A 15,508-nucleotide genomic window follows, 5' to 3' on the forward strand; every position below is an offset into this window, starting at 1 on the left:
ATGGAAGGGTTGTTTTATGGTATAGTTTAAGATTTCTTATTTTCTGTTTAGGAAAGAATTATAATATTAACTGGGATCAACTGCATAAAAAGGTTATAATTTCATTGTATGGGTCACTGAATAGGTCATATTAGTAATATTATCTTCACTCTTGAACTCCTTACTCTAATTCTAGTACTATCATGAAAAATGACATTAGATACTATTAATAAAGGTTAAAAGATATTAAAACATTATTATTGGACAGTAGTATTGTATATATTTCATTTAAGGTGAGCAATTAAAATATATATCCTCTCATTTTTATAAAGTATAATATGTAAAAACATAATATGTAGTTTTTGTTAGTTTATTTGCATTATCTATATGCTACTTTTTAATGATAATTACAAATATTCCAAAATTAGCATGTTTTGTGGTCTTTTGTATCCATAAATTGAGTAAAATTTAGTTTTTCCTGGCTGTTTTTTCTTCATTATTTGCAAGTTGAATGGAATTTGCTGGATTGTCTTCTTGAAGTTATAATCCAGAAGTTCTTTCCCAAATCGAGTAAAAATGTATTGGTACAAGTACCTTTTTCTTGAATATATTGGGAGGTCAAGTTCCACCGTATAAAAACATTTACTGAAATAACATTAATTATATTGTAAAAGGTAACCATAGGCAATCTTCAAATCATTTTTTTTAACTGTAGCACTACCCATCATGTAACAAAATGATCTTTTTTTTTTTATTGGACTTGTTGTCAATTGTTGATTGAGAGTATATTATACTTAAGATATCTACAGTTCTACCTCTTCTTGGGATAATATGATGCAAACATTGAGTCAGCTTGGAATCTAAAAGTAGTAGTTGTGGGTGCTCTTTCCAAGTTTGTAAATCCATGTAAAATGCTGCTTTTGTTTTTTGTAATTTTCCCACAATTTGTCAACCACTTGACAAGCCAATGCCACACAGTGACAAACTCATAAACTGTCACAAAATCAATATCCAACATTTATGATGATGGGAAACCCACTTGAAGTAAAAATGTATTTCAAGATGGCTGGTATGGGTATTACAACTTTAATTGAAATAAAGTAGAGAACTGTTCTGACCTAAGAAGGTCAAAACATTGTTCTCTATTTTAAGAAAAGTTTCAATACCCATACCAGCCTTCTTGAGATACAGTATCTGACATGTTAGATTTATAAATATCATTTATATTGTCTAGTTTACCATCATCATCAGACACACTGTCTGTTTCACTTTTCTTCATTTTAATTCTCTTTCTCCAAAACTAGCTGTATTTAATTATTTGCAGTACATCTTCATGACATTCTAATTAGGGTATGTTCTCTTCTTTAGTCAAAAATATAACGTTGCAGAAAACGTTCAGAGATGACAAAGATACAAGTGTAAACAACAGTGATTATGTCTAAAATTTTAAAGGAGGAGACTGTCCTTATCTTTTAATAGGTTAAGTAATAGAAAAGATGATGCAATAAACAGTACCATTTGCATGGAAAGATAGTGTAAGAAGTAATAAATTTTGCATATTAATTTTTGATAGGCTTATAAACAGAATATACACAAATAATAATGCAGATTATAAATATATAATATTTACAAATAGCACAAAGAGATATAGAGTACAGATACATAATTGAAAACTTATAACATTTTCCTGTAAGGTTTTGGGTCCATTGGACCTATATGGTATATGGTGTCAATTTTTTTTTGAAATCCCAATGATTATAAATTGTGAACTTTAAGTACATTTCTAAGGTGGTTGCAAAAGTCAGAATTTCAAGCTTTTGCACAATATAATGCTTACATAACAACTTGTCAAGGTTTTATTTTGGTCCTGGACACAGATGATAATCAAAGGGTTAAGAAGGAGAAATTTAGTTTTTGGAAAATATTCAGAGATCTACTCTGATTATATCAGGGATAGAAAGGTTTTGAGTGTCCTCCTTATAGCTGAGTGTCTAGAGTGCATGAGGTCACAGGTTTGGGGTTTCGAATCCTGTAATTCTACAAAAAACTTTTCGTTTGGGGCACATGACAAACATCTGGCATAACACCTGATGACAGCTGGAAAATTCATCAGTTCAAATGTGAAAATAATAATACTCATAATAAAGTTTAGAATAATAGAATAATTAAATCATTAGTAAAATATGTATATTCATTTTTTAGGGTGATTGATTTATTGAATAAGTTCTGTTGGAATTAGTTGAAGCCATTTTTAAATGGAGTTTAACAGCTGTTTATGACTTTGTGAAGAATAAATGATGTTTTTAAATTTTTATTGAGGGAGAATATGCTAGGACAGTTTTAAAGGACAAAAGGATTCATTGTATCTATGCCCCTTGCTAGTACAGCGGTATGTCTCTGGATTACAACGCTAAAATCAGGGGTTTGATTCCCCTTGGTGGGCTCAGCAGATAGCCCGATGTGGCTTTGCTATAAGAAAACACACACACATTGTATCTGTAGGTTACATTTTGTTATTTTGGTCTAGACTGTGTTTTCCCTGGGCTTAGCAAAAAAAAAAAAAGTAGAATCCTGTTGCAATTTCAAGTATTTTAATTATTCTACACACTTTTCAGATTTGTAAGAGAGGTTGAAATGTGACTGGAAGGTATTTTCTCAGATAAAAGTTTTCATTTTGGCATGACTTCTTTTGTACAACAGCTCAGTCATAATTTTTCATTGTTGTAATGGTTTCTATTGTTATGTAGGTTCTATTTTGATTATTCAGTAAAATTAATTCCAAGTTAAGTTCACTTAACATTGTAAGGTTTGTGATGTCCTCAAGTAATATACTTAACTCACAAATAAAACTATGCAGTCGCTTGTTAAATTTTCTCTCATACCTGAAACACAACCTTAAAAGTTGCTAACTAACATCCTTGTTGGCTCAGCAGTTGATTGATAACATGGCAACAGACTCTTCGATTAATTGAATAACTAATTAGCTGACTTAATCATAAACAGCTCTTGTGTTTTTATTACATTTACATCATGCCAAAACATCCTTACAAGAAACAAACATCATAAAACATTACATTGAAATAATAAAACATTTCACAACAGACTGATTACAGATAATAATCTTAAGATTTTTCAGATAAAAATAATTTGTTACTAGGTTTACATATTACAAGTTGAAAAAGGTAAAATGTTTGTAACTACTTATATTTTGCTTGGTAGTTATTTTTAACAGAGACTGAGTGAATATAAATCATTGAATACAGTGATTCCAAAGAGACAGAGTATGATTTAGGTATTTGTGTATTGTAAATGTTAGTGTTTAAACTTGTTTATTTTATGACATTTATATTAAGTAAGTTCTTCATGAGATAACTTTACTAGCACCAGCACAAATGAGATGTCTTAACATTTGCATGACATTTTAATAACTAGCAGAATGTTTGTGTTAACATATTAGATATTCAATAAGGAATAATTATAGGTAATTTATTGGCAAAATAATTTTCAAAAATTAATACCTCTGTTGTTAGCCATTACCTAATATTTATATTTGTGATATTCATAATTATTGCAATTTGAATAAGTTAAAAGCATTCTTAAAAAACTACCACTGCAATTGTTATCAGATAAAAGTAACATAAATTGAAAGAAAAAAAATTCTCGTTTGGTGTGCTCGTCTTTATGCTACAAGTTTGAGTTCCACATTTAGTAATGTATACTAGCATGTGACAACCCTTCACCAATAGGAGCATGACACACTCTTCTAGTGCAGTTGACTTTCTCTGTAATACTTTGTGAACCTCATTTTCTCAGCACAATAAGATTTGATGTGTTTCTTTCTTGCTTTCTGTTTGCAATAATTTTAGTTTCCCAATATTTTGCTCATGAACAAACTTATTCAACATTTTAGCTTTTTGGTGTATTATTGACTTTAATTCCCATTTTCATGCAAATTATCGTGCGTAAGAGTTCACGTTTTACTGAGGTTACCACTATAGCTCCTGAAGTTACAGGAGACACAAACTATTGTTACTCAGGATTCAGGATTGACATTGTCTGTTGAGAAGATGCAAGCCTTGGAACATCAGAGTTGTATTCTTATATGGGGTCTGGGCCACATTTTCTATAACAATCAACATCTCTTCAGGGTGATGAGCATGTTCAGAACAAGGATGATTTAGACAGCCCTTTTCTGCTCTCTCTGTTGACATACAGCCAGGTCCTACACCTTTGGAAAAGGGTCAATCTTCTCCTTTCCTTCCATTATTTATTTGTCACATTTTGAATGTTTGTCCTGTTTTTGTGATAGCTATCATTCCCTTTTGTTTGAAGTTTACAACTTGAGCAATTTGATGTTTTTTCTTAACCTGACAATGAGGTTCAGACACAGTAGCTTTTTACAAACTAAAGTTCAGGGGCTAGTATGCTTCATCCTTTTTGAGTTTCTGACTCTTTTGTTGTTTTCCTGATGAATTTTGGAGAACCTTGGATCCCTTTTGTTTGGTCCTGTCTCTACTTATCTGGTTGCTTTGTTATTGGGATTTGTGGGGAAGAGATGCACCACTTGTGGGGAATCCTCTCCTCTGTCTTCCTTCAAGGACTTAAGAGTGGTTCATATTTTATAGGATACTGTTTTTGGGGGCCATCCTGAATTCTTTGGAGTCTGATGTTTCTGAAGGGATCACATTGCATACTTCCCTATTGTCCTGTGTAATCATTTCTCATAACTTTCCCACCTTTTAAACCTCATTGCCTTTCAATGGACCCGTGCACATGTTCAGTAGGTCAGACATCAAAGCCAGAAGGAATCTTGGATGAAATACACATGTAATATCTCTTCTACCACTAGTTTCAAAGTTATTCAAAAGGTCAGTGGACATTATATTTCTGACCTCTTTTGATCTCGCTTTTTGGTAGCCAGGAAGTAACTGAATCCCAATGCATTGTTGATACTCTCAGCAAAAGATTTTCTCATGCATCATGCTTTATCCCCCACTTTCTTAATCATGAAGACATGGGCAGAGCAATCTTTCTTTTTGGGCTGTTGTCTCTATGACTATAATCATCCCTTTATGCCAGTGGAAATCAAACTTGCTATTCATTGGTCTTGCAATAAGTTAGTCAGATCTGATTATATACATTACAAGATGCTGTACCATCTCTCTCCTGCTTTTCTTGCTATTCTTCTGGTTGTTCTTCACCAGATCTGGCAGGAGAATGTTTTCCTGGTGCTTGGCACTATGCTATTGTTCTCCTTTTTCCTCAGCCTCTGATAGATCCCAAGATTCCTTCAAACTACTGTCCAATTGCTCTTTGAGGAGCAATCTCTGTAAGGTCTTAGAGGATGGTCAGTGCTTGTCTTATTTAGTTCCTTGAATCAGATGACCTCCTCTCAACCTTCAGTGTAGGTTCTGACAATAACACCTCACCATGGACCACCTGAATTGACTTTTAAATTTTAATCAGAGAAGCCTTTCTCAAGTGACAACATCTTGTTTCTGTATTTTATGATCTTGAGAAGGTATGGCATCCTGCAAGACCTTCACTCAGATGGATTGCAGAGCCATTTTCCCATTGTTTAATTGACTGCTGATTTTAAGTCCATGTAGTTTCGATACTTTCCCATAAGATCTGGGAGTCCCTCACGGCTGTGTCTGGACGTGTCAAATTGTTTGTTATAAAGATTAATCCCATCAGTGGACATCTCCTCCATACAGTTGCAAACAGTCTCTATGTCAATGACTTCCACATCTCGTGTCCATTGTCAAGCATGAGGTTTATTGAATGCCAGCTACAGACTGCCCTCAGTCATTTACTGAAGTGGACCACAGCAAATAGTTTTACCTTTTCACAGTCTAAAAGCATTTGCATGCTCTTCTACCCCTAATGAGGTATTTGCTCTCATCCTGAGCTCCATCTTGGAGAAGTTGTGGCTATGTTCTTGGGGTTTATCCTTGACCGTAAGCTGAACTTTAATTTATATATCAAGCAGCTATGTGTCAAGTGTACAAGGGTACTGAACATCCTTTGTGTCCTCTCTTCCATCTCTTGGGGAGTGGATCAATTTTCTGTGCTAAAAACTGGATTATGGGTCTCTAGTCTATGGTTCTGCCAGGACCTCAGCCTTGAAGATGTTAAACCCTGTTCACTGAGTCTTATGAACCTCCTATACACCTCTGCTGTTGGCAACCGTCTTTACTGTATGCTTCAAAACTTCGATCTTTACCACAGCATCCCACCTTAGGTTGTGTTTCTTTTCTTCAGTGGGTTATGCTTTTTCAGAAAAGATGGTCGACCATTATTCCTTTTGGTCTTCATTTCCAGGTGCAGTTGGATGAATTGGGTCTGTTCTTGAATGATATTGTTATATCCACTGGTCAGCCCATCCCACCAAGCTTATTAGCATTGCCAAATGTAATTTTTTTTTTGAATAATTTGAATCAGATGGACACTCTGGATTGAAATTACTATCTTCTATTTGCCAAACATTTTTTGAACCATCCTTCCATTCCCATTTATACAGATGGTTCAAAATCAGGTGACTCTGTGGGATTGCCGTGGTATGTTGTGGTTTGGTGGTTGCACACAGAATCCCCTTAACAGTTTGTGTTCATTTCAAATTGTATGCCATTCCTCTTACCCTGGATCACCTAGAAGCTGTGCAGTACATGAATTGTACTATTTATTCTGACTCACATAGCTCTCTACTGACCCTGCTATTGCTTCATGTCAGTTCTCGCCCTGTTCTAGTTGATATTCAAAACAGACACTACAATTTTTTTTCTATCATCTACTTCTATCCAGTTTTTTTGGATTCCAGGCCATGCCAATATTTGTGGGAATGAGCTTTCATTCTGGTGCTATCATGGCTGGGCCTATCCCATACATGGACTATAGTCCTGTATACAAGGCTCAGTTGGCAGTTGACGTGGAGTGAGCAACATGATAACAAGCTTTTCCAGATCAAACCTACTATTGTTCCTTGGCTATTTTGCTTCTGTAAGGATTGGAAGGAAGTTGTCCTGGCCAGGCTATGCATTGGTCACAGTTTCTTAACTTTTCTTTTATCTGACACTGATGCACCAGTGTATGGTCTGTGTGACACTCAAGAACAGTCATTATGACTGTGAGTTATGGCACCATTTTAGATCTATTTTTACTGTGGGCTCACCCTTAGCATTAGACAGTGTCATTGGCAATGGTGGCACTGTCCACCTCAGTTGTGTTTTTAAATTTTTAATGGCCATTTTTTAACTCCATTTAAGTTTTCGATTCAAAAATTGAACTTTGTTTTCTTTTACCATGATTTCTTTTTACATATTTTAATAATTTTGCTTTTTTTTTTACTTTTTTACTGGTTGTTTGACACTGATAGCCCAGTTGCTTTGTGCCAATAAATGTGAAATTACCAACCAACCATGCTAGAGATCCTCTTGGTTCTAATATATTCCTTCTTTCCTCCCTGTAAAGGACTTTGCTACCCATTTATCACCAATGTTTTCCTTCAAAAGCAACAAATATACCCGATTCATAGTAGTGTAGTTTCTAACAAGTTTCCTCTTCACAGAGATGTTGCATTCCCTTGGCTCTCTTGAGATGCACTCTGAACAGGCTAATCTAGGTAATGTTACATCTGTCAATCCACCAGATTTATGTGAGATGTTACTAATTATGTGCTGTGAGGTAAATTACATTATTGGAAGTTATAGATTTCCTGCACAATGCATTTCTGATAGATAGTTACCTCTTTTTCACCATTCCTACTCTTCTTCACTACTGATGTTTTCTTCTTGGTGCCTAATCTCAAAGTGAGCTTTGACTATAATTCAGGGAGAGTTATTACATTAGGAGTGTGTGTTGCACTTCTATTGGTTAAGGTTTGTTGCATGATTACTTGTATGCTAAAGTGCAGTTGAACCACATTAATCCTTTCACCACAAGCATTGCTTTGTGTGCATGTCATGAGGTTTTAGCAAGTTTATCACATTGTCTCCCACACGACCCAATGTTGAGTTGGGATAGTCTTCTAGTAAGACCTACATGACCCACCAGTGAGTTATGTTCTATTTTTGTTTCAAAGGGCCACTTATTTTCTATTATTTGGGACACAATGGTTACATATACACTCTTCCTAAAACAGGTAATTGTAAAATGACCAATGGGATCCTGGAAAGTATTGGCAAAACAGGTTTGGTACCCAGGATGTTAAATTCACATTTAAAATGTAATTAATTTACTTTCTTATTATGGTATGTAAATATCTGTAGCATAAAAGCATAGCTAATAATCCACATTTAATTCTATATAAGTTTTGTGTTCATAATTTTATAGGGTAATATTAATGAAACATCCTGAATATTTGCTAGTCCCTGGGAAAATATTTTTTTTAGGCATATTCTTTTCTCTAATCTAAATTAATTTACCATCCCTCCAAGAAATACAAAATTTAATGTAAATTACCCATAATGTTGTCATCACCTAGACAAAGAATAAAGTTTACAGTTTTCAGTGTTATTTATATACAGATCCTTCAAACAGAAAATCAAACTCCTCTTGCCATGCTTACCTGTCACATTCTCTCTTTTGAAAATTATCAATAGTTTTAAGTCAAGCAAATGAAATATTTTATGGTGATGTTTTCTGTACAGAGAATTGTTAGTTTCACTTCCAGTTTAAGCTTTATTCTCATAGGAAAATATTAACGAGCTTTCCTAAATATCTTATGACTCTTTTTATTGAGTTAGAAAACCAGAAGAAATTGTTATTGTTATGAGACATATTCTGCATCTTACATGTTGTTATTTTGTTCTTTAAAGTATAATTCAATTAAGTAAAAAATATACTGCAGTAGGTACCATTAGTATAAAAATATACTGCAGTAGTACCATTAGTATAAAAAGTAAGTTTAAATGTTAGTAATTTATTTATTGTTTTTCATGATAATCTCTATTATTATAAAAGTAACTAAAATATACAAATAGGTATTTTCTCAGGTTAGTAAGGTTAGATTTTGTAAAATAGATAATAATATAAAAAGTTTTCACAAAGTATACTTGCAAGTAACTTGTGCTTAATGTAATTCTAAACCATAATGTGAGCTGTGCATATGCTAAGTGATTTGCAACTTATGGCATATGTTGTTGTTATAAACTAGTTCAACAGGCAATAAAACAAATGTAGGTATGAATAGATGTATACTGTCACAAATTTAAAACTATTCAGGATGAACAAATGTAGTTTGATATTACAACTTGTAGTCATTTTACAAAGAAAATGGTAATTGAAATTTATTTCAATTTTGTTTTTGTGTTTATGAAGTTAGTTAAACTGACTAACCTTCTATAGAGTTAGGGTACACAAAATAATAGAAGAAATATAAAATTTCCATGAAAAACATTTGAAATTTATGTAGGAGGATTTAGAGATAATGCAAACAAAATTTGAAATTTTTGAGATTTTGTTAATGTAGAAGTCACTGTGCACTTAATAATAAAAACAAATGGGATTGGTTGATTTGATTGACCTCATTGTGAAAGAGATAAATGTGGGGGTAGATGGAAGTATCAAGGCCTAGTGGCAAGTGAAAATATGAGGGCAGTAATAATTGAGAAAAGCTATTATGTGAGCATAGGTAGGTAGCTATAAGAAATGTATTTTCTATGTAGAAAAATTACAACTTTCAAGTAATTGAAATTATAATTTAGTTTATTCTTATGAAAATATTTGATAAACAGAAGATTTGAAATTGTTGTTTCCAACCATTACTATGTATGATTAATCCAAGTATTTGAATAATCAAGATATTTCCATTATGTTTATTTATCTCAAAGCTTCACTATTGGCTACTTTTGTACGAAAACCCAATTTTGTGTTATGTGTTTTCGTATCTTCTGTAGCCATTGCATGTTGCTAGCCATTTACTAAAATTTAAACCATTAATGAGCATGACAATTAATTAATTAGTAAATTCTAGTAATCACTAAAAGTTGAGCATTATTATATATTACATGGATTAAAAATACCTTGGAAACTATACACCATAATGTTGAATTTTATAATGAAATTATACTTTATTGTATTTTTCTTTACAAGATGAATTGTATTTGAAATTTCTTTAAATTTTTTCTTTTTTAGGATGTTTAGCACAAGAAGTACAAAGAGCCACATTGGAGATTAATCCAAAAGGAAAAACACACAATAGGCCTGCTGAGAAAAGTTACGTGATAACTTGCATTGGGAAAAGTGACAAACCAGAGTTGTTTACAGAGATCAAATGGCTTGGACCAAAAAATGATGACCTTGCAAATTTGTAAGAATATATTTTGCATTAAATTAAAAAGTAAAAACAGAGTTTAAAAACAATAAAACTATTTAGCTGATAGTCAATATTACAACTGAATATATTTTAGTAGTTTTCTTTATTGTCATAATGAATGATATGGACTAAATAAGAGGAGTTTTATAAACTAATGTTAAATTCAGTATCATATTAGGTTGGTGTAACATTTTTTGTTTTATGGAAACTTGTCAAATGATTTGTTTTGATAGTATGTTCAGCAAATGAAGAAATTAATAACTTTTTACAGTTACAACAAAAAGTGTTCATACCTCTGTGTCTCGAGTGGTTTTTTGTTCATAATTAAAAAGTATCACGATTAGGCTAACAGATGTATAATATAAATATTATACTAACACACATCTACATAAATTTTTATGTAAATTAAATGACAAATAAACTGTTTATAAACAAATAACCAAAAATAGCCGGAGCAGAAAGTGTTTGTACAGTTCAGAATGTGTGAAAAAACTGATATTCCCGTAAAAAGTTTTAGTTTGGTGAATAAACTACATTATACCATTCCAGAACTAGACACTGGGTTCATAATTATTGGAATTTAGCTAGCAAAAAATGTACTTCTGGCAATTTAGCACCGTCTCTGTCATTATCTGCTTGGTCATCATGGTGAACAGGAAACAACTGTCCAGTGATTTAAAAAGTCTTGTGTGTCTCTTTCTGGTATTGCTACATAACTTAATGTGCCAAAAACTACTGCCTCTAAGCACCTCTACAGTTACGAACATGTTACGCTCTTCTGGGTTCAAAGCATGCTGTCCTCATAGAACTCCATATTTAAAGCCTGTTCATTTAGAAGCATGATTGAGGTATGCAAGAAAGCATGCAGATAAACCCTTTACCTATTGGAAGAGTAATATTTGGTCAGATGAGACTAAAATTGAGCTTTTCAACGACAATGATGTTTGCAATATTTTTCATAAGAAGGGGGAATGAAATCTTCCAAAGAACACCGTCCCGGTTAAACACAGAGGTGGCTCGATCATGCTATGGGGTTCCCTCAGCTCTTCTGATGTACGCAGCCTTCACCGCGTCAGCGTAATCATGAAAAAAATAAGAGTACGTTGATATAGTAGGCACTTATATCAAGAATGATGCTCGGAACTTGCGGTTTGGGCATCGTTGGATCTTCCAGCACGACAATGACCCTAAGCACACAACGAAATATGTGCAATCCTGGTTGCAGAGAAACCATATAAATGTTCTGGATGGCCATCACAGTCACCTGATCTCAACCCAATTGAAAATGTTTGGCATGAGTTGAAGACCAAGGTTCACAAGCATCATCTGAAAAACTTGCAAGAGTTGGAGGCCTTCTGTAAAGAAGAATGGAAGAAGATACCAGTTGAGTACTGTTAAAAGATCATGGAGGGCTATGAGGAGAGATTGTGCCAAGTAATTCACCTGAAAGGCTACACAACTGACCATTAAAGTAGATGCAAGAACACTTTCTGCCCCTCCTATGTTTTTTTATTTGCTTATAAACAGTTTATTTGTCGTTCAATTTGCATAAAAATTTATGTAGATGTGTGTTAGTATAATATTTATAATATACTGTACTTTCATTATCCTAATCATGATACTTTTTAAGTTATGAGGAAAAAAACTACTCACAACGCAGGGGTACGAACACCTTTTCTCATAACTGTATTATAAACATACCCAGTTTTGTTATAAAATCTAAGAACAACAAGGGACCTACCCATTAAACTAAATTGTTGAACACCTTTTCTCATAACTGTATTATAAACATACCCAGTTTTGTTATAAAATCTAAGAACAACAAGGGACCTACCCATTAAACTAAATTGTTGAAATTTAAAAAAACTCAAAATGATTTTTACAATTCAAATATATATCAAATTTTTCCTTTGCTTCCCTTACATTTACTATTTCCTTTACATTGTGTAGAAAGGACACATTTCAAATTGTTAATCAATTACTTATGATTTGTGATAATTTATTACTGAAGTAAGTTTTGTTTAAGTTTTTAAGTTTACTTGGTTTAGTTTCTGTGTTTCACATAACTAGCATGGTATTTTTAGTGTCACTTAGAAAATAAGTTGTTATAACTATTACTTTATCCGATGACATTAGCAATGTTTACTAACAGAAGAGGCCATTGGAAGCTTGTTGTTTATAGAAGATGAAACAGCTGTTATTCATTGTGTTGTGAGCTCCCTCATTTACAATTGGCTTCTTACACTCCATTTAACCAACATTTCTTTTCCCAAATTTGAGCACAACCAGAATGACAATTTTGACTGACTATTTTCCCCACCAGGGTTAGCTCTATGCACAGCTTCATTTCTGGAGGTAAATCTTCACATTTTTAATTTCTTCCTTTACATGATTTCACTGGTGTGTTCTTTCTTTCTCCTTCTGTTTCTTTTAATCCCTCTCATGTTTTAAAAGAAACCCATAATCAAGATAACTTTGTCTTCCCTCTTTTGCCTGATGTTTGAGTCCGTGCATATTCATATCTTGATAAGTTGTACACTTGTATTAACATACTTCATCCTCCTTGTCTTCTTTACTGTTTTATTTTTCTGGCTTTCAGCCTTTCTCCATTTTTGATCTTCAATTCCAATCCTTAGAATCTTTGTTTTTACCTGCTTTGGGTGTGGACCCTAAGTTTATGTTTCTCTTTTCAGTAAGCAATTTTCTCTTTCTTAATACACTCCTGTATCATCTCTTGTGTTAGTATCTCTTCTGAGGTACTTCATTTCACTCAAGAAAGGTTTACTGGAAGGTTTGTTCTATTGTTTTCACAACATTGGCCTATACTTCTGTTTCTGCTCTATATCTCCTTATATGGTTCCTACTGTTGGGACTAGATGCTGATATGCCTTCTTCATGCTTGTCTCCATGATCATTATCAGGCTTCTTTTCTTCGCATTGAGGTGTTCCTGACTCACTTGAATCTTAGCAGCAGTTCTTATTGTCTGCTTTAGTTTCTTGTCTTTCTCAATCTTGCCCTTCTGTTTCTACTCCTGGATTTGCTGAATCCATGTCTTCCCTTCCTGTCCTCCTATTTCCCAAGAGTATTTTCCAACTCCTGTCATCTCTCAGTTAACTTATGTCAACCTTTGGTTCTCCATAGAAGGTTTCTTCTAAAACATACATACCTCCTCTCACACTTACAGCTATTACTCGATTGCCAGGGTTTCTTCCTTTTCCAATCTAAGCATTGGTTTAATTTTTTCTTGTTTGCCCCAGTTTTTTATACCTAACTTGATTGCGAGGGATTCTTCCTTTTCCAATCTAAGCATTGGTTTTATTTTTTCTTGCTTGTTCCAGTTGTTTTATACCTAATGTAATTGCCCTTGGTAATATTTATCTTGTAACATCGCCATCTATGTCAACATATCCTCTATCCTGGTTATCAATTTTTTTCAATAAAGCATTGCTGAGAGGGTTCTCAGTATTACAGTCGTTTGGTAAAATTTTGAATGTTATCCTTGTTCTCTTGTTGAGTTTTATAATAATAAGTTAAAATATTTTTCTTCTGATTGGCAAGCTAATTTTTACAGTATGAATTCCTGGATTATTGTTTCCAACACAGAGGCAAATTAAGTCTCTGATATCTAGCATTGCACAAGAATCGGAGGAGATGGTGGAAGAGTCATTTTCACTTGAGATTGTCAGTAACCTCATTTGTAGTGAGATGGAGACATAAAATCAGTTCTTTGGTGTTCCTACAGAGGGCTCTGAGGCTACAATTGAGAGTAATGCTCAGAATCCTTAAGATAATGTAATTTGTTTTCCTATGCCTTTTATTCTTTTGGCAATGTGGTTTCCCCGTGGACTTGCATTGATGGGATTCAGGGTAAGATTCTCTGTGGTGAACACAGTGGATGGCCCAATATTACTTTGTTGTAATAAAAGAAATTTACATGACAAAATGTTGTTCCAATCAACATTGATCAACACAGCCTTTAAAGAAGGTATAAAAATAAAAAGGAGGTTGCTTTGGGATTAAGCTGCCTTTGATTTGTTTTATTCTGTTGGTTCATTGTGAATGTGATATTTTGGAACTTTTTATAGTTGCTTTGGATGGTCGACAGTTCTTGGAGCAAAATTTTAGTGTGTTTTTTTTTCTCCATCCACAGATATAGTGGTTTATGTTGAGATACTTAGTTCTCAGTTATGTAAAGGGACAGTTATGCCTTATCCAACATAGTTGTCAGAAGTTTGTGATTTAACCTGTCACTGCCAAATGGAAGCATTTTCTTACCCTCAAATAATGCATTTGCTCCTCTAAGGCAAAGAGTGTATCTAACCAGAATAGATCAGTGTCGCTTAATGGGAAATGATAAGTCTGCAGTTTTCCTTTCACTTCATTTTGTTGAAAAAGCCTTCAGATCACCAACTTTATTGATGCCAACCTGATCTGTTGTGAACATCAATTTCATCAGCTTCTACAGGGGCTTATAATTCCTACCCTATTTGTAGGTCCTGACCAGTGACATAAGACCCTGGTGTATTGGTATATAGAATAGATTGTCTATATCCAAGGGTTGCACTGCTCATTTAGATCCCAGACAGCAATGTCGGTGATTATTGTATGTCTTCAGGGTTTGTGAGAGCTCATTGCTGAAAAGTTCTGGAATTGAGATAACCTTAACCATAGCTCCAGGGTAAGTGAGGGTAAATTGGTTATATCAAGGTTAGTAACAAAAAAAAAAACAATTGCAAAACAGGATTCTAAGCCTAAGTTGTTTAGGTATACTTTTTGTTACATGGATGGTTTAATAGCTATAAATAATTAATACTTTCACCAGGTTGAATATGCCCTAAAGAACTTAGAACAAGATTTATATTATCTCTCCCCTATAAATTTAAAGAAATAGAGCTTTATTGTTTTATCAATTAAGGAAATAAGATTCAAGTTTTACAAGGAAAATATGTTAGAGTTCATACTGATAAAACTGACTATAATTTTGGCTTCATTTGTAAAAAGACATGAACAGTACACAAACATTTAAAGATACAGTAATTAATGATTTTATTAAAGCTTATTAAAAAACTTTATCCTACACCAAATTCTTTTGTAGATTTACCTTTTCTGTATGCTTTCCTAAACTTCATAAATCTCTGATTAAATTTAGATTTATTTCTAGATCAATAAGAACAATTATTAAACATTGTTCATTTTATTAGGTAACATCATAT

General features: G+C 33.4%; 1 protein-coding gene across 9 annotated transcripts in view; it reads left to right on the forward strand.

Moving 5' to 3' along the window:
• LOC143255309 (fasciclin-2-like) overlaps nt 1–15,508 on the forward strand; it is a 132,624-nt gene that overhangs the window by 13,312 nt on the left and 103,804 nt on the right. For all 9 annotated transcript variants that reach the window (XR_013030536.1, XR_013030538.1, XR_013030537.1 and 6 more), the window contains exon 2: nt 10,114–10,288. Coding sequence is in view for 4 of the 9 variants with exons in the window: in XM_076510768.1 (XP_076366883.1) it covers nt 10,114–10,288 (175 nt within the window). In the remaining 5 variants the exon portion in view is untranslated. The remainder of the gene's footprint in view (nt 1–10,113; nt 10,289–15,508) is intronic.

Source organism: Tachypleus tridentatus, chromosome 7 (assembly GCF_004210375.1).
Source record: "Tachypleus tridentatus isolate NWPU-2018 chromosome 7, ASM421037v1, whole genome shotgun sequence".
In the NCBI taxonomy this organism is placed as follows: domain Eukaryota; kingdom Metazoa; phylum Arthropoda; class Merostomata; order Xiphosura; family Limulidae; genus Tachypleus; species Tachypleus tridentatus.